General features: G+C 43.3%; 1 protein-coding gene across 4 annotated transcripts in view; it reads left to right on the top strand.

Moving 5' to 3' along the window:
• Nucleotides 1-26,497, top strand: part of LOC123775190 (cell adhesion molecule 1) — a 198,290-nt gene that overhangs the window by 157,329 nt on the left and 14,464 nt on the right. For all 4 annotated transcript variants that reach the window (XM_069321911.1, XM_069321912.1, XM_069321913.1 and 1 more), the window contains exons 5-7: nt 2,940-3,016; nt 9,252-9,388; nt 15,734-15,905. In XM_069321911.1, coding sequence (XP_069178012.1) covers nt 2,940-3,016; nt 9,252-9,388; nt 15,734-15,905 — 386 coding nt within the window. The remainder of the gene's footprint in view (nt 1-2,939; nt 3,017-9,251; nt 9,389-15,733; nt 15,906-26,497) is intronic.

The following is a 26,497-nucleotide window of genomic DNA, read 5'->3' as shown; positions in this document are numbered from 1 at the left end:
AAATAGGTGAGGACAAATAGGTGAGTACACACACACACACAAACCTAAGTAAGGAGGAATTTAGGGGGCTTTACACTGCCTACATGAGGCCAGTCTTAGAGTATTAGAGTATGCCGCGACATCATGGAGTCCCCACCTAAAGAAACACATAAGGAAACTGGAAAAGGTTCAGAAGTTTGCAACGAGACTCGTCCCAGCGTTACGAGGGATGGGGTATGAAGAGCGCCTGAATGAACTGAACCTTACGACACTACAAAAAAGAAGGGAGAGGAGGGGATATGATAAGAACGTATAAAATACTCAGGGGGATTGAGAGTGGACATAGACGAAATGTTCACTCGGAATAGTAACAAAATAAGGAGGATAGGTGGAAGCTGGGAACACAGATAAGTCACAGAGATGTTAGGAAGTTTTCTTTTAGCGTGAGAGTAGTGGTGTGAGTGTGTGAGTGTGTGTGTGTGTGAGTGTGTCTGTACGCGTTTGAAAATCAAGAGTAATGCGCTTTGCCCGTAAAGATGGCACAAGTCCGATATTCTTACTGATATCACAGGAGTTACGACTTTTACGAACGGTTTCTGGTCACGCCATAACTTTGTATTGCATTGTAAAGAGATATTTGAATATCTGTAGCGAGTACTAGTGAGTCTAGGGCGAGTACTAGTGAGTCTGTAGCGAGTACTAGTGAGTCTATGGCGAGTACTAGTGAGTCTATGGCGAGTACTAGTGAGTCTAGGGCGAGTACTAGTGAGTCTGTAGCGAGTACTAGTGAGTCTGTAGCGAGTACTAGTGAGTCTAGGGCGAGTACTAGTGAGTCTGTAGCGAGTACTAGTGAGTCTATGGCGAGTACTAGTGAGTCTGTAGCGAGTACTAGTGAGTCTATGGCGAGTACTAGTGAGTCTATGGCGAGTACTAGTGAGTCTGTAGCGAGTACTAGTGAGTCTGTAGCGAGTACTAGTGAGTCTAGGGCGAGTACTAGTGAGTCTGTAGCGAGTACTAGTGAGTCTATGGCGAGTACTAGTGAGTCTATGGCGAGTACTAGTGAGTCTATGGCGAGTACTAGTGAGTCTATGGCGAGTACTAGTGAGTCTGTAGCGAGTACTAGTGAGTCTGTAGCGAGTACTAGTGAGTCTAGGGCGAGTACTAGTGAGTCTGTAGCGAGTACTAGTGAGTCTGTAGCGAGTACTAGTGAGTCTAGGGCGAGTACTAGTGAGTCTGTAGCGAGTACTAGTGAGTCTATGGCGAGTACTAGTGAGTCTGTAGCGAGTACTAGTGAGTCTATGGCGAGTACTAGTGAGTCTATGGCGAGTACTAGTGAGTCTGTAGCGAGTACTAGTGAGTCTGTAGCGAGTACTAGTGAGTCTAGGGCGAGTACTAGTGAGTCTGTAGCGAGTACTAGTGAGTCTATGGCGAGTACTAGTGAGTCTATGGCGAGTACTAGTGAGTCTATGGCGAGTAATAGTGAGTCTATGGCGAGTACTAGTGAGTCTGTAGCGAGTACTAGTGAGTCTGTAGCGAGTACTAGTGAGTCTATGGCGAGTACTAGTGAGTCTGTAGCGAGTACTAGTGAGTCTGTAGCGAGTACTAGTGAGTCTAGGGCGAGTACTAGTGAGTCTGTAGCGAGTACTAGTGAGTCTATGGCGAGTACTAGTGAGTCTATGGCGAGTACTAGTGAGTCTATGGCGTGTACTAGTGAGTCCATGGCGAGTACTAGTGAGTCTGTAGCGAGTACTAGTGAGTCTGTAGCGAGTACTAGTGAGTCTATGGCGAGTACTAGTGAGTCTGTAGCGAGTACTAGTGAGTCTATGGCGAGTACTAGTGAGTCTATGGCGAGTACTAGTGAGTCTAGGGCGAGTACTAGTGAGTCTGTAGCGAGTACTAGTGAGTCTGTAGCGAGTACTAGTGAGTCTAGGGCGAGTACTAGTGAGTCTGTAGCGAGTACTAGTGAGTCTGTAGCGAGTACTAGTGAGTCTAGAGCGAGTACTAGTGAGTCTGTAGCGAGTACTAGTGAGTCTATGGCGAGTACTAGTGAGTCTAGGGCGAGTAATAGTGAGTCTGTAGCGAGTACTAGTGAGTCTAGGGCGAATACTAGTGAGTCTAGGGTGAGTACTAGTGAGTCTACAGATTGTGACCCGTGTTCTGACCTGGGAGTTCTACACCAAGTCACTCTATAAAGAACTCAACGAAATAACGATAAAGCTTATGACTTAAGAACGAGAAAGTTGATATCCAAGATTGACCTCGTGATCTGCCGACTGTGACGAGCCGGAGGACTAGAGCTGAAGTCCTTGCACTGTATATCCATAGTTCCAGACGTTCCGTGACGTTACATAGTGTTACTCAAAGTCTGAGTTTACTTGGTCACTCATCATCTCAGTTTACTCAGGAGCTTTCCATTGTTGATTTTCAATTCATTTCAGGATTTCGGTGACTATATGACAATAATACAATAATGTTTTCATATTATTAATAATAAAGCTAGTTGGAGATTTGTGTAATCAATAATTTATTAAATATGTAAACAGTTTGTGTATATACGTGTAATGCTTAATTTGTAAAAGTTTCCATATGTGTATGACATCAAGTTCTGCTGATGGAAAGAGATCGACTTGATTCTCAGTTTATATACATTAAAAGTTTACTTTCAGTGTATACTAAACTATACAGTGTAGATTAAAGTATACATGCTGGATGGTCAGTAAGCTCTTATTGTTGCCTTAATAACTCTCATATATTTGATAGGTTATAATAGCCCTCAAGAGGTTGATAGGTCTTAATAACCCTCAAGACGTTGATAGGTCTTAATAACCCTCAAGACGTTGATAGGTCTTAATAGGAGCCTCCCGTCCATGAGCCTGATATAGACCAACAGACTAACGCCCCAAAAAACAAGCCACACTAGGATTTTGATCTTTATTCCTTTTTTTATCCTTTCTTACCAGGTGTCTTGGGCCAGACGGCGGGGAGCAGACTTCCACATCCTTACTGTTGGCTTCCACACCTACCATAATGATAACAGGTATGTGTGTGTGTGTGGGGGGGGGGGGAAGACTCTGCCGTCCCTGATGTAATGAGGACAGGTGGGAAAGTTTAGACTTCCACATCTACCTAATGACAGCAGGTGACTGGCATTGACTTTACACCTGTCTTAATGACAGCAGGTGACTGGCATTGACTTTACACCTGTCTTAATGACAGCAGGTGACTGGCATTGACTTCTACACCTGTCTTAATGACAGCAGGTGACTGGCATTGACTTTACACCTGTCTTAATGACAGCAGGTGACTGGCATTGACTTCCACACCTGTCTTAATGACAGCAGGTGACTGGCATCGACTTTACACCTGTCTTAATGACAGCAGGTGACTGGCATTGACTTCCACACCTGTCTTAATGACAGCAGGTGACTGGCATCGACTTTACACCTGTCTTAATGACAGCAGGTGACTGGCATTGACTTCTACACCAGTCTTAATGACAGCAGGTGACTGGCATTGACTTCCACACCTGTCTTAATGACAATCGCGGAGTTCTTGGGGATTCGAAAACTTTCTTAGTGGCGACAAGTTAGTGGTGGAGACTTCGCCAACTTTCTTAATTCAAACGAGTGAGTGAGGGAGGGCTTTTATATTAGTATTATTGGCAGTTAATGAGTGTGAGAATACATTCTGATATGATGATAATTAGGTGCATTATCCGGCGGTGCCCGGGGCCACCTCAAAAAAAGGGTTGTAGCAGTAATGTGTTGTAAGTCCACAGGAATACACACGTGTGTCTTCATAACATGCATTTTTACTTCTCATCATCGACATTATCAGGTCCATATGAGGGTGAGAGGGAGGGGGGGCGGAGGGGGGTCTGGGGTCGACCTCGACCCCCCTTCCCCCGTCAAGAGGATTATGGTGGCCGACACTAAAGCCCCAACGACGGTTTAAATACACCATCCAGTTTCCCTTGCAAGGCTTGGTGAGACTAGCCCTTAACGTCTGGCCTTCAAACGGACAGACTTCCCTCCCATTTATAAATATAGAGATATGTCTGGGAATCTTATCTAGGCAGTGTATGGAGGCTGGTTCTTTCCCAAAATAGGTGTATTATAATGGACAAGTGATTATATTAACTTTATTGTCAATATTTTAAGGCGTGCCTCTGGCGCCTTAAAACTAGTTGCTCCGGATAGATGTGACCCGTTAGCCTGGGAAGGCAGCCCATCTAAGGGAAGGAAAACCCTGATTTCAAACCTCCGCTGCCTTGCGGTCATACCTCTCTTTTGGGAAAGGCTTCAGGAGTCAACCTCGAGGAAAAATCCGGAGTTGGAGCCCCTAAGGCAGTTCGTCCTTGACTTCGACCTCGTTCTGGCAGCTCCTGCGACCGTGCTGGAACCATGTGTATTGGCATTTGCCTCTCCATTGGATAATTCCAGCAACGTGCAGAGGGAAGACCTGCTGCATGGGTAACAGCTTTTCCTCCAAATCTACCTACCCAAGCTTTTGCGCCCTGGAGAGATTGACAACCAGGGCGCAACTCCATAGTCTCAAGAGACTGAAGGATGCCTACTACTGCCTACTATCAATATTGGACTATACTGACTCTGCCCCGGAAATATAATTTCCATCACATTCATTGTCTTCACATGTTTACCGTTTGAAGTGACTGTCACCGGCCACCCACTAGTCATCCTGCAAAGTGTAGTGAGGTTTGCCTACCTGGCTCAAATAAACATAGACACAATCAGACATTCTCTTTATAGATGTAAATATGTTGACCAAACTACACTCTAGAAAGTGAAGGGACGACGACGTTTCGGTCCGTCCTGGAACATTCTCAAGTCGATTGCGCAATCGACAATCGACCCTTCATATATACTGACTATAAGATCCTTCATATATACTGACTATAAGATCCTTCATATATACTGACTATAAGATCCTTCATATATACTGACTATAAGATCCTTCATATATACTGACTATAAGATCCTTCATATATACTGGCCATAAGATCCTTTATATATATATATATATATATATATATATATATATATATATATATATATATATATATATATATATATATATATATACTGGCTATAAAATCCTTCATATATACTGACTATAAGATCCTTCATATATATACTGGCTATAAAATCCTTCATATATAGTGACTATAAGATCCTTCATATATACAGGCCATAAACTCCTTCATATATACTGGCTATACGGTTCATATATGCTGGCTATAAGGAACTACATATATACTAGCTATAAGGATCGGCAAAATTATTCATAATACACATGGCTGAGTGTGTATACTGACCAAGCAGGCACTACAAACACGCTGCCTTGAAAAATAGTAATGATTGAAGAGGCACATTTCCCGGTAACTTTAAAAATAAAGCACTTTTAAAGGATTATAAATAAAGCACATCAAAGGTCACGCAAAAATATGCTTTTTTGGAGGGGTTAAATTCTCCTTCTAGGATTAATGACCAGCTTAATTTAAAGGATACGTTTTGCAATTATACCCCGGTCATACCCCCGATTATACTCCAGTATAACGAATCCTTAGTAAATGCTTAAGTATTGAGTTATTCTGCTAAGTAAATGAAGGCAAATTATATGCTAGTATGTCAAAGTTGCGTGTGAGGTTAGTGATAGGATATAATCAACTGAGGTATGCTCGTACGCTTTCTTGTCCTAGTTATAGACATCGTTTCACGTGACATTTACAATTAAAATTTAAAATTTAAATTTAAAATTAAAATTTTAAATTTTAAATTAAAATTTAAAATTAAATTTAAAATTATAATTTTAAATTTAAAATTAAAATTTAAAATTAAATTTAAAATTTAAATTTAAATTTACAATTTAAAAATTATGCTCAAAGTTTTGTTTAAATTACCCTGAAATGATGCAAATTATAAGGTTTCTAACATTGCTGGGGGGGGGGGGGGGATGGGTAGCCGCGTGGTTAGGCTTATTTAGGCTCTCCTGGGAGCCTGTTATCCACCATATCGTCGATAATAACATTTCAGACACATCGACTATCAGAGCCTCGAACCGCCAACCGTATAAACAGCGTGCCCGCAGCTCTACCTACTGAGCCACCAGCACTCCTTAATAAGGAAGGATTCCAGAGACTGCTAGTTGTTGTCCAACCGTAACTTTGGGCCCTCACTGGGGTGCCACTTTGGCATGGAGGTGTTAGGTCATTCACGTCCTAATCATATATGTTGGTAACTATCCACGATTAATATATATATATATATATATATATATATATATATATATATATATATATATATATATATATATATATATATATATATATATATATGTGTGTGTGTGTATCACGAAAATAAACACGTGATTAAAAATGTGACAATGTCAGACCACGGAGGAAAAATGAAACAGGAATTTCCTTAAGTACTTTCGTATATTAATACATCTTCAGAAGGAGTCCTTCTGAAGATGTATTAATATACGAAAGTACTTAAGGAAATTCCTGTTTCATTTTTTCCTCCGTGGTCTGACATTGTCATATATATATATATATATATATATATATATATATATATATATATATATATATATATATATATATATATATATATATATATATATATATATATATATATATATATGTCGTACCTAGTAGCCAGAACGCACTTCTCAGCCTACTATGCAAGGCCCAATTTGCCTAATAAGCCAAGGTTTCCTGAATTAACATATTTTCTCTAATTTTTTTCTTATGAAATGATAAAGCTACCCATTTCATTATGTATGAGGTCAATTGTTTTTTATTTGTGCTAAAATTAACGTAGATATATGACCGAACGTAACCAACCCTACCTAACCTAACCTAAAATATCTTTATAGGTTAGGTTAGGTTAGGTGGCAGAAAAAGTTAGGTTAGGTTAGGTTAGGTAGTCGAAAAACCATAAATTCATGAAAACTTGGCTTATTAGGCAAATCGGGCCTTGCATAGTAGGCTGAGAAGTGCGTTCTGGCTACTAGGTACGACATATATATATATATATATATATATATATATATATATATATATATATATATATATATATATATATATATATATATATATATATATATATATATATATATATATATGCTAAAAATCCATGAAGATATAGGAAAGGAAGATGAACGTTTCGGCTGTTTAAAGCCGTTGTCAACACCAGACTGACTAGGAGAAACAAAGGGAGGAAAAGGTCACCAGCTGGATCTGACCACATATCCCCAGGTAAAGAATTACCCTGAAGCAGGTACAGATTAGCTTAGAATAAAAGGATTAAGTGGTCAGAGAATAAGGATGAAAGATTAAAGAAAGCCTCACTGAAATACATATATATGAATATAATATTGAAATGAGACATAGTAGCCCTTTCAAAGTTTTTTCTTAAACTGTTGTGCAATTTTGTAACTTAAACATGGATCAAGTTTGTACATACCAGTACTAACATTAATAAGAGTAGGACACTGATTAAGGCAGACTGGATCAAATTCCGTTCCACTACACCACGGCAATTGGTAATGCTTTTCGCTCCATCCCACTTAATAGTGTGATCACACAAACTCGTGCGTAGAGACAATGCACTAGACATTTTGGCAGTTCTAATATTATAAATATGTTGGGACAAACGCAACTGTAAGGACTTTCATGACGTTCTTCATATGAGTAGGTTGGCCGTTTTTTGGTTTTATAGTAAAATATATATATATATATATTTATATATATATATATATATATATATATATATATATATATATATATATATATATATATATATATATATATATATATATTTACACCATTAAATGAAAAGACAATGAACGACATGTTGAATATTATTTGACTAATAATCATGATGTCGAAGGTGTATATCACTTGAACTCTATGACCCCTCAGTGGATTCGAACCCAGGTCACCAGGAATCTTCCCAACAACAATAAGAAGCAATGGTCGGAGTACCAGTGCTGTTGATGGGGAGACACCCCACCTGGCGGCCAGGGGTTCGAATCCCCTGAGGAGTCATAGAGGAAGAGTTATTGTATGGGCGTGGGGTCAGTTCAAGCTTTACTTGAGAGTGTTTAATTTATAGTCGTTATTCCTGTTGGGTTTGTGGAGTGAAATGTGAGTGAATAACAGCATGTAGTGGAGTGGAAGGTGTTGTGGGTGAGTGCAACTGGCTGGCTGGTAATAGTATTGATACACAGGGTTTAAAACGCTTCAGTAATGGATGTATAAGGAAGAGAGAGGGAGGGTGAAAGGGAAAGGGGGATGGACCGGCCTAGCCTGGGTCAAGAGGCCTGTTGCGGTCTTTTATTATTCACATGTTGGATAATCATCCAACATGTGAATCATCAGTCATCAGTGAATAGAGTCATCCTCAGAACTATCCTGAGAACTTATTATGTGCCTCATATACACAACTGAGATACAGCCGGGAATATCATCATGTAAATTTTCTAAAGATGCTTAAACTGAGCTGAAAATTCATTTACCCGAAGATCTAGAACCGCTACAGGAAAACATTCACAGGATTTTAAATGGAATGAAATTGAGTAGATGCAATTCGCTTCAGCACGTCCTCACTACATCGCATTGTGACGTATAAATGAGATTAAAAACTAATGCTAATTGACGTGAAATCTCTATTCGCTCCTCCTAAGTTTAGGTTAGGTTAGGGCAATTTAGTACATCAGTACCATGCCCACACACACACACCCTGTATACTGTACCGTGCCCACACACACACACACCCTGTATACTGTACCATGCCCACACACACAACCTGTATACTGTACCATGCCCATACACACAACCTGTATACTGTACCATGCCCACACAAACACACTCTGTATACTGTACCATGCCCACACACACACACACCCTGTATACTGTACCATGCCCACACACACCCTCTATACTGTACCATGCCCACACACACACCCTGTATACTGTACCATACCCACACACACACACCCTGTATACTGTACCATGCCCACAAACACACCCTGTATACTGTACCATGCCCACACACACACCCTGTATACTGTACCATGCCCACACACACAAACCCTGTATACTGTACCATGCCCACACACACACCCTGTATACTGTACCATGCCCACACACACAAACCCTGTATACTGTACCATGCCCACACACACACACACCCTGACCACTGTACCATGCCCACAGGTACACCCTGACCACTGTACCATGCCCACAGGTACACACTCAGCTACGAGTACCCCAACAACTGGAAACTTCAGATACGGTACACTCAGAAGAGAGACGAGGGCCTTTATGAGTGTCAGATCTCTACACATCCACCACAGATCCTGCGGGTGTACCTCAGTGTCTCAGGTAGGTGTACCCTAGTGTACCTCAGTGTCTCAGGTAGGTGTACCCTAGTGTACCTCAGTGTCTCTGGTAGGTGTGCCCTAGTGTACCTCAGTGTCTCAGGTAGGTGAACCCTGGTGTACCTCAGTGTCTCAGGTAGGTGTACCCTGGTGTACCTCAGTGTCTCAGGTAGGTGTACCCTGGTGTACCTCAGTGTCTCTGATAGGTGTACCCTAGTGTACCTCAGTGTCTCAGGTAGGTGTTCCCTAGTGTCTCAGGTAGGTGTACCCTGGTGTACCACTGTGTCTCAGGTAGGTGTTCCCTAGTGTCTCAGGTAGGTGTACCCTGGTGTACCACTGTGTCTCAGGTAGGTGTACCCTGGTGTACCACTGTGTCTCAGGTAGGTGTACCCTGGTGTACCACAGTGTCTCAGGTAGGTGTACCCTGGTGTACCACAGTGTCTCAGGTAGGTGTACCCTGGTGTACCACAGTATCTCAGGTACGTGTACCCTGGTGTACTACAGTGTCTCAGGTAGGTGTACTCTGGTATACCTCAGTGTCTCAGGTAGGTGTACCCTAGTGTACCACAGTGTCTCAGGTAGGTGTACCTTGGTGTACCTCAGTGTCTCGGGTAGGTGTACCCTGGTGTACCTCAGTGTCTCAGGTAGGTATATCCTGGTGTACCTCAGTGTCTCAGGTAGGTGTACCTTGGTGTACCACAGTGTCTCAGGTAGGTGTACCCTGGTGTACCTCAGTGTCTCAGGTAGGTGTACCTTGGTGTACCACAGTGTCTCAGGTAGGTGTACCTCTAGTGTACCTCAGTGTCTCAAGTAGGTGTACCCTGGTGTACCACAGTGTCTCAGGTAGGTGTACCCTGGTGTACCTCAGTGTCTCAGGTAGGTGTACCTTGGTGTAACTCAGTGTCTCAGGTAGGTGTACCTCTAGTGTACCTCAGTGTCTCAAGTAGGTGTACCCTGGTGTACCACATTGTCTCAGGTAGGTGTACCCTGGTGTACCTCAGTGTCTCAGGTAGGAGTACCTTGGTGTAACTCAGTGTCTCAAGTAGGTGTACCCTGGTGTACCTCAGTGTCTCAGGTAGGTGTACCCTAGTGTACCTCAGTGTCTCAGGTAGGTGTACCCTGGTGTAACTCAGTGTCTCAGGTAGGTGTACCTCAGTGTCTCAGGTAGGTGTACCTTGGTGTACCTCAGTGTCTCAGGTAGGTGTACCCTAGTGTACCTCAGTGTCTCAGGTAGGTGTACCCTAGTGTACCTCAGTGTCTCAGGTAGGTGTACCCTGGTGTACCTCAGTGTCTCAGGTAGGTGTACCCTGGTGTACCTAAGTGTCTCAGGTAGGTGTACCCTAGTGTACCTCAGTGTCTCAGGTAGGTGTACCTTATAGTGTATCTCAGTGTCTCAGGTAGGTGTACCCTGGTGTACCTCAGTGTCTCAGGTAGGTGTACCTTGGTGTAACTCAGTGTCTCAGGTAGGTGTACCTCTAGTGTACCTCAGTGTCTCAAGTAGGTGTACCCTGGTGTACCACATTGTCTCAGGTAGGTGTACCCTGGTGTACCTCAGTGTCTCAGGTAGGTGTACCTTGGTGTAACTCAGTGTCTCAAGTAGGTGTACCCTGGTGTACCTCAGTGTCTCAGGTAGGAGTACCCTAGTGTACCTCAGTGTCTCAGGTAGGTGTACCCTGGTGTAACTCAGTGTCTCAGGTAGGTGTACCTCAGTGTCTCAGGTAGGTGTACCTTGGTGTACCTCAGTGTCTCAGGTAGGTGTACCCTAGTGTACCTCAGTGTCTCAGGTAGGTGTACCCTAGTGTACCTCAGTGTCTCAGGTAGGTGTACCCTGGTGTACCTCAGTGTCTCAGGTAGGTGTACCCTGGTGTACCTAAGTGTCTCAGGTAGGTGTACCCTAGTGTACCTCAGTGTCTCAGGTAGGTGTACCTTATAGTGTATCTCAGTGTTTCAGGTAGGTGTACCCTAGTGTACCTCAGTGTCTCAGGTAGGTGTACCTTATAGTGTATCTCAGTGTCTCAGGTAGGTGTACCCTAGTGTACCTCAGTGTCTCAGGTAGGTGTACCTTATAGTGTATCTCAGTGTCTCAGGTAGGTGTACCCTAGTGTACCTAAGTGTCTCAGGTAGGTGTACCCCAGTGTACCTCAGTGTCTCAGGTAGGTGTACCATAGTGTACCTCAGTGTCTCAGGTAGGTGTACCCTGGTGTACCTCAGTGTCTCAGGTAGGTGTACCTTGGTGTACCTCAGTGTCTCAGGTAGGTGTACCCTAGTGTACCTCAGTGTCTCAGGTAGGTGTACCCTATAGTGTATCTCAGTGTCTCAGGTAGGTGTACCCTAGTGTACCTCAGTGTCTCAGGTAGGTGTACCCTAGTGTACCTCAGTGTCTCAGGTAGGTGTACCATAGTGTATCTCAGTGTCTCAGGTAGGTGTACCTCAGTGTCTCATGTATACTCAGTGTATACTATATATATAATACACTGCGTCCTAACTTTATTTAAAAGTGATATAAGTACGGTCATTAATATATATAATATAGTTATTATACGTATTAATGTTATATATTGTTATAGAATGTTATATAACGTATATTATATTGTTATTAATGTTATACTTGGAATATATTCTAATAGCAAGAGTCAAGTTATATGTTGAAGTGACTATGATAACTAACGTTAGTCCCTGGAGAGGGATATCCTTGAGGTTATCTTGAAATGATTTCGGGGCTTTAGTGTCCCCGTGGCCCGGTCCTCGACCAGGCCTCCACCCCCAGGAAGCAGCCCGTGACAGCTGACTAACACCCAGGTACCTATTATACTGCTAGGTAACAGGGGCATAGGGTGAAAGAAACTCTGCCCATGGTTTCTCGCCGGCGCCCGGGATCGAACCCGGGACCACAGGATCACTAGTCCAGCGTGCTGTCCGCTCGGCCGACCGGCTCCCATAGAGATCCCTAGATAACTGGAAGAACACAATAATGGGCAAAGATTTGTGTACTTGTGTTAGTTAGCGCGATATCAAGCTATTTAAGTGCTTGTGTACTTACCTAATTGTACTTACTTAATTGTGCTTGCGGGGGTTGAGCTCTGGCTCTTTGGTCCCGCCTCTCAACTGTCAATCAACTGGTGTACAGATTCCTGAGCCTACTGGGCTCTATCATATCTACATTTGAAACTGTGTATGGCGTCAGCCTCCACCACATCACTGTCTAATGCATTCCATTTGTTAATTACTCTGACACTGAAAAAATTTCTTCTAATATGTCTGTGGCTCATTTGAATACTAAGTTTCCACCTGTGTCCCCTTGTTCGTGTTCCACCCGTGCTGAAGAGTTTGTTTTTGTCCACCCTGTCAATTCACCTGAGAACTTTGTAGGTGGGTATCATGTCTTCCCGTACTTTTCTGTTTTCCAGGGTTGTGAGATTTAGCTCCCTTAGCCTTTCCTCATAGCTCATACCTCTCAGTTCTGGCACTAGTCTGGTAGCATATCTCTGAAGCTTCTCTAACTTTATCTTGTGTTTAACTTGGTATGGACCCCATGTGTGTTTAATAAAAATTATGATGAAAATATGAGTGCAGCAAATAGGTACTAGGAAATTTTGACATACGTCAGGCCTCACTCAGTAATATTACTGTAAAGGTGTGGGAAATTTCTCCCACCTACATAAATTACTACATTAAATTATATATTTCAACAAACAGCAATAAGGATTCGTGCTCTGTTAAACTCAAAAGACTAATTACAGTGTATCAACTAATAAACTAAATAATTATCAGGCCTTTCCTCTATTATTATACATTATTATTTACTTTGCAAATGTAAAGACTTATGAAACGTTTGTAACACCATTTGGCACCATGGGATGATGTAAAATTTACAATAAATGAATAATTATAACTCTCCTAGTTAAATAATCACAGTGGGTATAGCTTCTAATGCCTGACACATAAATTGAGATATATTACAGTATACAATCCAGTGTGAATTTAAATTAAATCGCCTCTCTCCTGAATAGACAAATATTAACTCTCCCATGAATGCGAGGAGGAGGAGGCTGACGCCAGCTAACACGAGGCTGACGCCAGCTAACACGAGACTGACGCCAGCTAACACGAGACTGACGCCAGCTAACACGAGGCTGACGCCAGCTAACACGAGACTGACGCCAGCTAACACGAGGCTGACGCCAGCTAACACGAGACTGACGCCAGCTAACACGAGGCTGACGCCAGCTAACACGAGACTGACGCCAGCTAACACGAGGCTGACGCCAGCTAACACGTGGCTGACACTCAGGAAACTCAACTCACTCTGATAAACATCTGACCAGCCTGACTGTGACTTATTTAGCTGTTCCTTTCTTAGCTGCAGCTCTACGGTCTCATCCTTGATGAGGTAAACAACTTGTTTTTCTCTCCTCTAGCAGAAGTTGGGTTACGAACATGAGAATGGAGAAGGGTTGTGCAGCGCCAGCATGAGGTAAAGCAGCTCACGGAATTAATAGTTGAACCACACATTAACCTAGTAACGTCAGCTACCTCTACAAGAACGCAACGCTATAAACATTAAAATACTTTAAAAATCCTCATACTTGTCAACCAATGAACTGTTAGTTACGGAATTAATGAAGTTAAACTATGAAGATTGGCGGAGTTAATCTTAAAACAATAATAAAACATAACACAAAGTGGACATGATCACGATATAAAACATACTTGGAATACTAGCCACCTCGACTAGACTGTGACTGTCACAAGTGAAATCAAAACAGACAGAAAGGCTAAAAAATATCAGTAGACCTTTCTTCAGTGAGAGGGTTGTCTCGGGGGGGGGGGGACAAGCTTCGTCGACACACATGAAAACAACAAGACCCAGGAGGGGGGGAGGGGGGGGCTAGCCTGCATCTTGTCCTTCACTCGAGGGGCTACGAGGCGAGTGCACTCAAGTGTGTACACAAACATTAACTCTCACTCACGTATTTACACTTGATACTCATCAACCATGTCTTGCTCTCTATCATACTCTTTCCTTCTCTCCTTCTCCCACTTTTTTATCACTCATACTTTCTTCCTTCTTCACTCCATCTCTCCTGCCTTCCTCCCTCCTATCTTCCTACCTTTTTCCACCGTTCTTCTCACCCTCATTCCATCCTGCCTTACTTCACCATCAAAGCTCTATCCACTTTCCTCCCCCGGCCCAGCTCCCCTGCTCCCAGGGGCCCACCTGGCCGCCACTCTCCCTCTCACACCTCACAACATCCGCCAGTATCATTCACTAATGGACAAATAAATGGCTCTCTGGTTGAGTGATCCCTAGAGTGGGATGCTGTGAATTATCTGCACTTGCATCTTCATGCTGGATGCTGCGACGCCCAGGAGACAAACACTGAGAGCCTGACTCTGATTTTCATAAACACTTGAGTTTTGTTATGATATTACTTGAATGACAATTAATAATGGTACTATATACAACCTTCACACTGAAGCAAGGTCTGTTGATGTCTTTTTTAGCGTGTTTGAGGGTTCAGTTTCAGGTGGCTTTGTTTCCCGACATTGTGTGTGTAGCCAAAGTATCTCTTAGTTCGTGATCATATCCCCTGTGCTAAATTGAATCAAGTAGTATGAGAGGTTATTCTGTGTTCCCAAGTTAACTCGTTTAATTGAGTAACTTTTTCTTAGCAGATATTTGTACTTTCTTAAATATTTTGTATACTCCGTTCACGTTACATTTTACATGTTTTTGCTAAAGATCATATTAGTAGAAGGTGATATTAATATGTTATCAATAGAGTCGAAGACATTTTGTCCAACTCAGATCTGCTCTCAAATATATGAATTGTTTCGAAGATGTTAAGGCCGAGTCTAAACGTGCAGCTATGAAATGACTGAAATAGCACAATCACTGACAAAAGTAGACATATCTCACCGTACAAGTTTGACCATTAGACATTCTCCAGCAATACACAGTTTACCGTGAAGCACTTGCACACAGTGCTCCCCCCCCCTCACACAATCCTTCCCACTTTCTCTTCAGCGCCGGTCGGCCGAGCGGACAGCACACTGGACTTGTGATCCTGTGGTCCTGGGTTCGATCCCAGGCGCCGGCGAGAAACAATGGGCAGAGTTTCTTTCACCCTATGCCCCTGTTACCTAGCAGTAAAATAGGTACCTGGGTGTTAGTCAGCTGTCACGGGCTGCTTCCTGGGGGTGGAGGCCTGGTCGAGGACCGGGCCGCGGGGACACTAAAAAGCCCCGAAATCATCTCTAGATAACCTCTAGATAGCGCCTCATTGCCTTTCCCCTAGTCAGTCCCATACATCATATCACTAACTGCTCATCTTTTTCTCTCACACAGTGCCAGAGATAGAGATCCGGGACCCCCGTGGGGCGGCTATCAGCGAGGCCTTCTACAGAGTGGACTCCACTGTTGGGCTACAGTGTGTGGTCACGCCCGCGCCGCCCACACGCCCAGTAAGATGGTCTCGCGCCCACCACCCACTCACCACCCAGCCCGAGAGGGGCATCAGGTAGGTGAGGGTGTATGTGGGTTAGGAATAGTGATGGGTATTCTGTAGATAGGTGGAGTTTGATTTGGTTAAGGGGGCATAGAATTGGTTTGGGTTTGGATAGGAAGGAGGAGGAGGAAAGGAGGTGGTATCCTATAGAAGGGGTGCAGGTGGGAAAGGAATTTTATGGGTTTACTGTACGCAAACCATTAAAATTGAAAACTGCTTTTGGAATACGAAGGAAGGACACCGAGACAGGGTGACAGAAGTAGGAACAGGAGGAAGAGGAGAAGGAGAAATACTATAAATAAAAACTAGGCAAAGGAGGATAGTACAGACAGAGACGAGTACACATTTATAATAACAAATGTCGGCATCTCTACCATAAGACTTCATCCAATATTCTAGCTATAAATACAAAGCCCATTAACCTTAACAACTCCACTCAACCGGTGTCATCGAGACGTCTTCAAAACCTGTCAACAATTAAGAACATAAAATGACACGAGTTATTAAAAAGGTAAAAAAATTAAATAAACGAAAATAAAATGCGATTTGTTTGAAAAACGTAGATTTTAATTGGAAAAATATTCGTTTTACGACAATAGCCAAGTCGATCTCTTAATCAGTGAGTCTGAGGGGAGAGGCGAAAGATAGAGAGGAGGGTGGGGGGAGATGGGAAAGGGGGAAGGGGAGAATGGGAGAGAGAAGGTGTTGGGGGGGGGGGGGGGAGGAGGCACAGGGAAGGGGATAAGGGATAAAAAGGGGGCGAGGCATTATTTGCCTCTCTGGTGATCGTACTTTCCGTTTATCGACTTTTCCATTAACATACAATTTGCATAATCAGGAAGGTGAATGGTCGACCTTCCTCGCTTGTCAGTCGCAGTTATACCCATAATGGTTGGAAGAATTCTTGAGCTGGTGAGAAACAGGAGGGAGTGGAAACGATTGGGCGAAGGTGAGAAGGTCAGGACGAGAGAGAGAGAGAGAGAGAGAGAGAGAGAGAGTGAGAGAGAGAGAGAGAGAGAGAGAGAGAGAGAGAGAGAGAGAGAGAGAGAGAGAGAGAGAGAGAGAGAGAGAGAGAGAGAGAGAGAGAGAGAGAGAGAGAGAGAGAGAGAGAGAGTGAGAGAGAGAGAGAGAGAGAGAGAGAGAGAGAGAGAGAGAGAGAGAGAGAGAGAGAGAGAGAGAGAGAGAGAGAGAGAGAGAGAGAGAGAGAGAGAGAGAGAGAGAGAGAGAGAGAGAGAGAGAGAGAGAGAGAGAGAGAGAGAGAGAGGAATCAAAGAGATTGATGTTAACAATATAAGATATCAGAAAAACCACCAATGTCATCTACATTAATATTTTAATATATTTACATCTTAAAATGTGGTTACGGGAAATAAATAATTAACAGTTTCGCGTTCCGATGATCGCGTTTCAGCGTCATGGGAACGCGAAATAATTGGAACGTTTGCTCCAACAGCAAACGTTCCAATTATGCAAAATTGCATCATCCAACTGCGATTCATGAGCATTCATTTATTCATTGCTGCCATGCATATATTATTATAAATGCAACTTTCTGTAGGCATCTGTTTCCTAGATTATTCTTTTGTGAACATTTTAACACCAAATTTATAATTATAACCCAAGAAATAACAGAGAAAACTTGAAATAATTATAAACATTTTAAGCACCGCTAAGCCTGACCAGCCTAAAAATAGTTAAACAAATTTATAAAACGTTTAAATGATTCCTGGGAGGCAAGAACGTTTGCAATAGGGAACGCACATAGAGACTGGTAGGTATCAGGGGAAAGCGCCAAGCCATTACGACTAAATAGCACTGGGAACGGGTCAGGATAAGGATTAGGGATGGGACGGGGTGGGGGGGGGGGGGAGAAATGATGCCCATCCGCAGGCGATGAGTCACAATAACGTGGCTGAAGAATGTTTACCAGACCACACACTAGAAGGTGAAGGGACGACGACGTTTCGGTCCGTCCCGGACCATTCTCAAGTCGATTCACTTAAGAATGGTCCAGGACGGACCGAAACGTCGTCGTCCCTTCACCTTCTAGTGTGTGGTCTGGTCAACATGGTGCCCACCCACTTGGTGGACGGTCGGGGATTGAACGCCGACCTGCATGAAGCGAGACCGTCGCACTACCACATAGAGGCTGGACCGCGAAACTATTAAAATATAAAATTAATATTACGTGGGCAAGATATTTTGTTTGGTGTTCAGATATCTTAAACGAGCCTCTTTTTTTTTTTTGCAAGGATATTCCTCTGTTGTTGACATTTAAAGGGGATAATCTCCTGGATTAATTGTTGATAATGAGCATGTCGCAAAGTGTTGCTGCAACTAAGCTTCTGAAAGTTGTTTAAGTTGTTTAAACATACGAAAAATGTTTGTTTATGATAATGATTTATTAACATATTCGTAAATCTCCAAAGAATTACTGATTCGACTAGTGTGTGTAGTAGACAGTAGCCTTGCTCTGACCTGCTTCTCTATGTTCACTCTAATAAGTTTGAAAGTAATTTTAAGTTTAAATAAACCAGATGAACTTTCTGGTGTTGTTTAATATAACCTCCTTTTCTCTTCTTATTCCCCCCCCCCCCCCTTCCTCTCTCTCTCTCTCTCTCTCTCTCTCTCTCTCTCTCTCTCTCTCTCTCTCTCTCTCTCTCTCTCTCTCTCTCTTTCAGTATCCCACTTCCAATCTCTCTTCGTTCCCTCTCTCCTTGTTTCCTTTCTCCTTTCTGTCTTTCAAATTTCTCCCTCTATCTCTCCCTTCCCCCAAATGTCTCTCTCTTCCCCCCAAATATATCTCTTCCTCCCTCCCTCCCTCCCTCTCACCACCTCTCCCTCTCACCACCTCTTCCTCTCACCACCTCTCCCTCTCACCACCTCTCCCTGCCCCCCCCCTCTGAACCATCAGGTAGGCAGCGCATCACATATCGTGTAAATTGACTCCTAGTCGTTAGCGGAACAAAAACGAACAAAGTTGTGGTGGTGGAGGCGGGGAATGAGTGATAAAAAGCTGCTAGTTGTGGCTGTAATGTTTACGATGTGAGGGGAATGAGCTCTAGCTCTTCATCCCCCGCCAACGCGTACCGGCCGGGATATATATAATTTGTTTTGATAACTTAAATGATGTTCAAGTTCTTTGTTGTATCCGACTTTAAAGTTGCGGAGGTAAGTGGCTTCCACAACTTACTCTGGTATTGCATGTTGCTTGACCACCCGCTCAGGGTAAGGATATTTCCTAATATTTCTTGAAAGTATTTGTGCAGGCGATGAGTCACAATAACGGGGCTAAAGTAAGTTGATCAGACCACACACTAGAAGGTGAAGGGACGACGACGTTTCGGTCCGTCCTGGACCATTCTCAAGTCGATTGTGGACCATCACAATCGACTTAAGAATGGTCCAGGACGGACCGAAACGTCGTCGTCCCTTCATCTTCTAGTGTGTGTGGTCTGGTCAACGTATTTGTGTTACAAGTTCCCCTCTTGGCCTTCCTTCTTTCATTTCAAGAAGGCCATTCTTTCCACCTTCTTTATCTATTCTCTCTTCCGTTAGTAATTCGGTATATAATTTGGTGCTTTCTGTCTGCCCTTTTTTCTTTGATATTGGGAATACGTGTTTCCTTGTCCATATGTAGTGGAGATATCCGGTTTTAAGTGTTTTATTGATAAGAAAAGTAGCAAGGGAAAACCAGGCACTCTTGCAGACCTCTTCAACACCCACAGTGACACCAAGTCTGATCTTAACCGCTTGTCTTGCACCTAAAGTTCCTAAAGGAGTTGTCTGGCGTCTTCAGTGACTACTACATAGTCTGGTGTTGTCTCAGGTGTGTGCCGTAGACTCTCTGGTTGATCGCCTCACACACCTCACTCTCAGGTTTCTTGGGAATGTCTTCCTCTTTCCTCAAACTGATCACGTCATCCTCCTTATATGCTTAGAAAAACTGGCTTGGCCGTGGCCTCTGTCGTTTGAAATTGCCTCTTGGCTTTCCTCTTGAATCTGATGTATTCATTTCTCTTTTTAATGCCTCTTCACCGCGTTATGATTTCTCTGTACAATTTCAATACTTTTATAGTTTTTTCTTGTCTTTCCAGCAATCTCTATTGACCCCAAGCATAAATCCTCAGCTTTTCTCATTCACTCCTTTTTAAGTGGGATAAACTGCGTTGTTGCAGCTGCAGCTGGTGATTGTGGTGAATGGTGATGGTGAAGATGGCGGTCGTGATTGTAGTAGATGGTGGTGGTGAAAGTGGTACTGAGGAGTGTGGTGGATGATAATGGTGATTGTGTTAGTAGTGATTCGGGTGGTTGTGTAAACCTAAACAACAGTTGAACCAGAGGAATGTAAGTACTTGTCCTCCTAGAAACATCCGAAAGTTTGACTACCACTCACACTCACCTTCAATACCTCAACCAACTTAGGGGGAAATGCCAGATAGTTAGACGACACCAAACATTTTTCCAATATACTAAAAAAAGTATATGAACATAAACTGATGAGATATATGGAATAGTCTAAGAGAACACATAGGAATTAAAGTCATCAAATAAAGGATAGTTGAGTGAGAGAGAGAGAGAGAGAGAGAGAGAGAGAGAGAGAGAGAGAGAGAGAGAGAGAGAGAGAGAGAGAGAGAGAGAGAGAGAGAGAGAGAGAGAGAGAGAGAGAGAGAGAGAGAGAGAGAGAGAGAGAGACAGAGAGAGAGAGAGTAAGAAAGAGAGAGAGAGTAAGAAAGAGAGAGAGAGTAAGAAAGATTGATAAGTAACCCATTAGTGAGGATAATAACCCGTCAACAAATTAACATCTGGAGCAAAGATTCGAGCATCATAAACCTCTGGATTCTGTATAACTATAACACAAATACACCCGGAAGAGGACTCACATGTGTAGGACAACCCTGACCCTTACTTATGTGGTGTGTTGGGCCATTGGTGCTATGTTAGTAATTTTGTATCACGTGACGAGAGCCTTAAGATGTTACACGTGAGGAGAGGCTTAACATCTAGGCACGAATTATCTATTTTTTTAAATGTGTATCCATGTCAGTCTAAGAGAATGACTTTATGTGTGGCCGAGGTTGAAGATCTTTGGAAGGAGCATCATTAAAGTTTCCAGAATTCGAGGTGATTTTATGGGGAGTGTTATGGGTGGATGGGGGGGGGGGATGGGTCTGCCTCATGGGGTCTGGCTCATGCCTCCCGTGAAGGGGGAACGGCCATTATTCCCCTTCACGAAGTTGTGAATATAAAATGTGGTTCCCAAAGTCAATAGAGCTTAGTATTCAATATGGGTAGGGTGTGTGTGTGTGTGTGTACTCATCTAGTTTTACTCAACTAGTTGTGCTTGCGGGGGTTGAGCTCTGGTTCTTTGGTCCCGTAACGCAACTGTCAATAAACTGGTTTACAGATTTCTGACCCTATTGGGCTCTATCATATCTACACTTGAAACTGTGTATGGAGTCAGCCTCCACCACATCACTTCCTAATGCATTCCATTTGTCAACCACTCTGACACTAAAAAAGTTCTTTCTAATATCTCTGTGGCTCATTTGGGCACTCAGTTTCCGCTTGTGTCCCCTAGTGCGTGTGCCCCTTGTGTTAAATAGCCTGTCTTTATCTACTCTATCAATTCCCTTCAGAATCGTGTGTGTGTGTGTGTGTGTGCTGCGAGGAGACGGGGTAAGTTTACGTGAAAAGAGACAGGTGTGTGTTTAAGGAAGATTTTAAGTTTAAGATAAGATATATATATATATATATATATATATATATATATATATATATATATATATATATATATATATATATATATATATATTGGACAAACACACTATAATAAAAGAAAGTTCAAACAGCTCTACATACCCGTGCAATTTGTCACAACATAAACTGAACCAAAATCTGGCCAATTCCGTATTGAATGGCTGGTTGGAGATCATTGTGTGGGAGTACTGGCATTGGAGGGACACGGCAGTGATTGATGGGTTATTACTGTGCCACAGTTGCGTGTGTGTGTGTGTGTGTGTGTGTGTGTGTGTGTGTGTGTGTGTGTGTATTTACTAGTTGTATTTACTATTTGTGCCTGCAAAATCGAGCAATTACCTCTTGGACTCCGCCTTGCTAACCAATCTATTTTTACTCTATTATACGTGCTACATATATTTCTATCTAACACACACACACACACACACAAATGTGAGGGAGCCGGCGGGCGAGCGGACAGAACGCTGCACACGTGATCCTGTGGTCCCGGGTTCGATCCCGGTCGCCGGACAGAAACGATGAGCAGAGTTCTTTCACCCTATGCCTTGTTACCTAGCAGTAAATAGGTACCTGGGAGTTAGTTAGCTGTCACGGGCTGCTTCCTCGGGTGTGTGTGTGTGTGTGTGTGGTGTGGGGGAAAAAAATAGTAGTAGTAGTAGTAGTAGTAGCAGCAGTAGAAACAGTTGATTGACAGTTGAGAGGCGGACCGAAAGAGCAGAGCTCAACCCACGCAAGCACAACTAGGTGAATACAACTAGGTGAATACAACTAGGTGAATACATCCCCCAGGAAGCCTGAAAGCTTCAAGAATTCTCAGGTACCTATTTACTGTTAGGTGAACAGGGTGTATCAAGGTGAAAGAATCTTTGCACTTTTATTTCCGCCTCGGCCGGGAATCGAACCCGGACCATTAGGACTACGACCCCCAAACGCTATATCCACTCAGCCGCGAGGCCCCATTAAAGGGGCCTCGATCGGGTTCCCATTAAAGGGGTACTCAGTTGTGTGTGTGTGTGTGTGTGTGTGTGTGTGTGTGTGTGTGTGTGTGTGTGTGTGTGTGTGTGTGTACTCACCTAATTGTACTCACCTAATTGTGCTTGCGGGGGTTGAGCTCTGGCTCTTTGGTCCCGCCTCTCAACCGTCAATCAACTGGTGTACAGATTCCTGAGCCTATTGGGCTCTATCATATCTACATTTGAAACTGTGAATGGAGTCAGCCTCCACCACATCACTTCCTAATGCATTCCATTTGCTAACTACTCTGACACTGACACTGTGTGTGTGTGTGTGTGTGTGTGTGTGTGTGTGTGTCTGTGCGCGCGTGTGCATGCATGTGTTTGCGTGTGCACCCAAACGTGCTTGCGGGACAAGCATCACCTCCTGCACCATCCCTTCAGTGCACCGTCACACCATTCAGTGGCTCCGAGGCCACTTCCTCCTCACCATCCACACGCTGGACATTATATATAGAGTCAACCTCAGTTGTTACAGTGTGTGGTAAATGAATACTTGCCGGCTCCTCTTGTCCTGTTGACGTGAGGCCGTTCATTACTGTGGCTCATCTCATATTTGTTCGTGTTCTCTCCTTCTGCTCCCTGTTCATGTTCTGTCCTTCTGCTCCCTGTTTATGTTCTCTCCTCCTGCCCCTTGTTCATGCTAAGTATTAAATTTTTACCACTTTGCCTAAGCTTCTAAGCTGCTTATTGGTCACAATAATGCTTATACTCTTCCCTCTCTCTCTTCTCCGTTGTGAGGAGAACCTCTTCCCTCGACCCGCCCGCATGCCCGGGCACTTGGGGCACGGGGCACGGGGCACAGGGGCACAGGGCACGGGGACACAGTACACTGTCTGTTGCCTTAGTACAGTCTGTTGTCTCAGTACACTGTCTGTTGTCTCAGTACACTGTCTGTTGCCTCAGTACACTGTCTACTACCTCAGTAGACTGCATAGTGCCCGCACTACACAGCCTACACTCACGATTCACAGCCTACAGCCAGGATACACAACCTACACCCACGATACACAGCCTACACCCACGATACACAGCCTACACTCACGATACACAGCCTACACCCACGATACACAGCCTACACCCACGATACACAGCTTACACCCACGATTCACAGCCTATACTCACGATACACAGCCTACACCCACGATACACAGCCTACACTCACGATACACAGCCTACAGCCACGATACACAGCCTACGGCCACGATACACAGCCTACAGCCACGATACACAGCCTACACCCACGATACACAGCCTACACCCACGATACACAGCCTACACCCACGATACACAGCCTACACCCACGATACACAGCCTACACCCACGATACACAGCCTACACCCACGATACACAGCCTACACCCACGATACACAGCCTACACCCACGATACACAGCCTACACCCACGATACACAGCCTACACCCACGATACACAGCCTACATCCACGATACACAGCCTACACCCACGATACACAGCCCACAGACTCGAGCACCAGAACTGGTAACTTGAACATTGATGTTATTCCTCTTCAAGATTGGCAGCGTTTGTCCCCCGCTTTAATACACGTCATCTGTTTGTACTTTAATTCTTAAAGGCTGTAAAACTTCTTTGGTGAGAAACCTTCTTTTGACTGTCGTGATGGAGAGACTGGCCAAACTGTCGTGTCTGAGTGACTGGTTAGACTGTCGTGTCTCAGTGACCGGCCAGCGTATTACTTTCAATTATATTTTAAAAGTGTTATAAAGACTATCTTGAGGTTATCTTGAGGTTATCTTGAGACTATGAAGAACATTTGTTACAGTTTTGTTAATTTTTGAACTGAGGAAAATATGGCCCTTGGAACGTCGATTTCGATTGCTTGTTTCAGTGAACTGATCAACTAATTAATAAGCAAATTACCTGGTAATTACAACAGGGAGCCTTTTAGCCCCTTTTAAACCGATACGGACGATTTCCGGACTATTACGCTAAACTCTGTTGAACATAATTGTTAAAAACTAAGTTTTTTTTTAAACTTGTAAACACAACATTGTGTTCATCGTCCACAGGATGAGGAGGGACTCGTAAAGATAGCAAATAATATAATAAATCACGATAACTAAAATTTAATATCGTGTTTATTAATCCAAACTGAGGGAGTGCTGAAGCCAGTTAGTATGGGAGGTTTATTCGTGTATAATAGAGTGGGTGGATGATGTATAATAGGCCAGGTGGTTGATGTATAACAGGGCTGGTGCTTGATGTATAATAGGGCTGGTGCTTGATGTATAATAGGGCTGGTGCTTGATGTATAATAGGGCTGGTGCTTGATGTATAATAGGGCGGGTGGTTGGTGTATAATAGGGCGGGTGGTTGATGTATAATAGGGCGGGTGGTTGATGTATAATAAGGGGTGGTTCATGTATTATAGAGAGAGGGGGGGCGGGTGGGAACCAGGCATTATCCTAGTCTGTATGTCTGTCTCCCATCTGTCCACCTATTGATCTGTATCCATTCATCTATCAATCCACATATCTATCCATCTGGCTATCCATCTATCCTCCATCAATCTGTGTATCTATTTATCCAAATATCTATCCACACCATCTTTCCGCCTATTCATCCATCTATCCGTCTATTCATCTATCTATCCATCCATTTATCTATTCATCCATCCATACTTATCTATCTATCCATCTACCTATTCAGCTTTTAATCCATCTGTCCATCTATCTATCTATCTATCTATCTATCTATCTATCTATCTATCTATGTATCTATCTGTCTATCATTCTGTCTATCTGTCCTACCACCATCCATCAACACATCTATTCACCCATCTATAAATCTATCTATTCGTCTATCTATCTATCTATCCATGCTGTGTCCTCTCATCTTCCCTATGTCTCAACGTGATCTCCCTCCCCACCGATTCTCACCTCATTCCCTTCTCTCAGAAAATGTATTAAAAACAACTCAAGCTGTCAGAAAATATATCTTGGCGAAAAACTCTTGGGACATATCAACCCACATTTCACTTGCCCACACTTTTAACTTTGAAACTCGGATGAGGTGGGATCTTTATATTTATAATAATTCTTAAAGCATTTAACTTGGGCCTTTTCTGACCCAAGATGAGGGTATTTGCGTGAGGTTAGCCCCAACTATATGGCCTTCAAGTTTGGATAGATAAATTTACGAACATTCTTTCTTATTGGTCTATAGATACCGGGGCTACCCGGCGTTGCCCGGGTCAGTCTGTCTGTTTCTATCGGTCTGTGTGTTTACGTGTCTGTCTCTGTATGTCTGTATCTGTCCGTTTGACTTTCTCGGTCTCGGTGTTTACTATAGGTGCCTGCATGATTGAGCTGTTAGCTCTTGGGTCCTGCTTTTCTAACCGTCGGTTGTCTAATGTTCTGAATACCAACATATTTTTCATCTAGCATATCTACTACATATTTCTCTCCTACACACACATCCCTAGGATGCAGCCCGGAGCAGCTGTCTAACTCCCAGGCACTTATTTACTGCCAGAGCTAGGTGAACAGGTAAATCAGATTTAGGAAACTCTACCCATTTCTTTTCTCTCTCGACCAGGAATCGAATCCGGGACCTTAGGACTACGACCCCCGAGCGCTGTTCACTCGGCTTAGACCCGTCTAGCTCTGTGCGTTTGTCTCTGTCTCTCCTCTTCTGCCTGTCTCTCTGTATGTCTGTCTCTACGTCTATGTCTCTCTCTCTTATATAAATATATTTTTCTACCATTGCTGTGTTGGTCGTCACCGGTGAAAGGAGCTTAGTGAATTTAAATATTAAAAAATAGAATAACTCTCGACACCGCTTACTTTTAGTA

This window comes from Procambarus clarkii, chromosome 10 (genome assembly GCF_040958095.1).
Source record: "Procambarus clarkii isolate CNS0578487 chromosome 10, FALCON_Pclarkii_2.0, whole genome shotgun sequence".
In the NCBI taxonomy this organism is placed as follows: domain Eukaryota; kingdom Metazoa; phylum Arthropoda; class Malacostraca; order Decapoda; family Cambaridae; genus Procambarus; species Procambarus clarkii.
The sequence above is the reverse complement of the archived record's forward strand: the minus strand, read 5'-3'. Positions and strand labels throughout refer to the sequence as shown.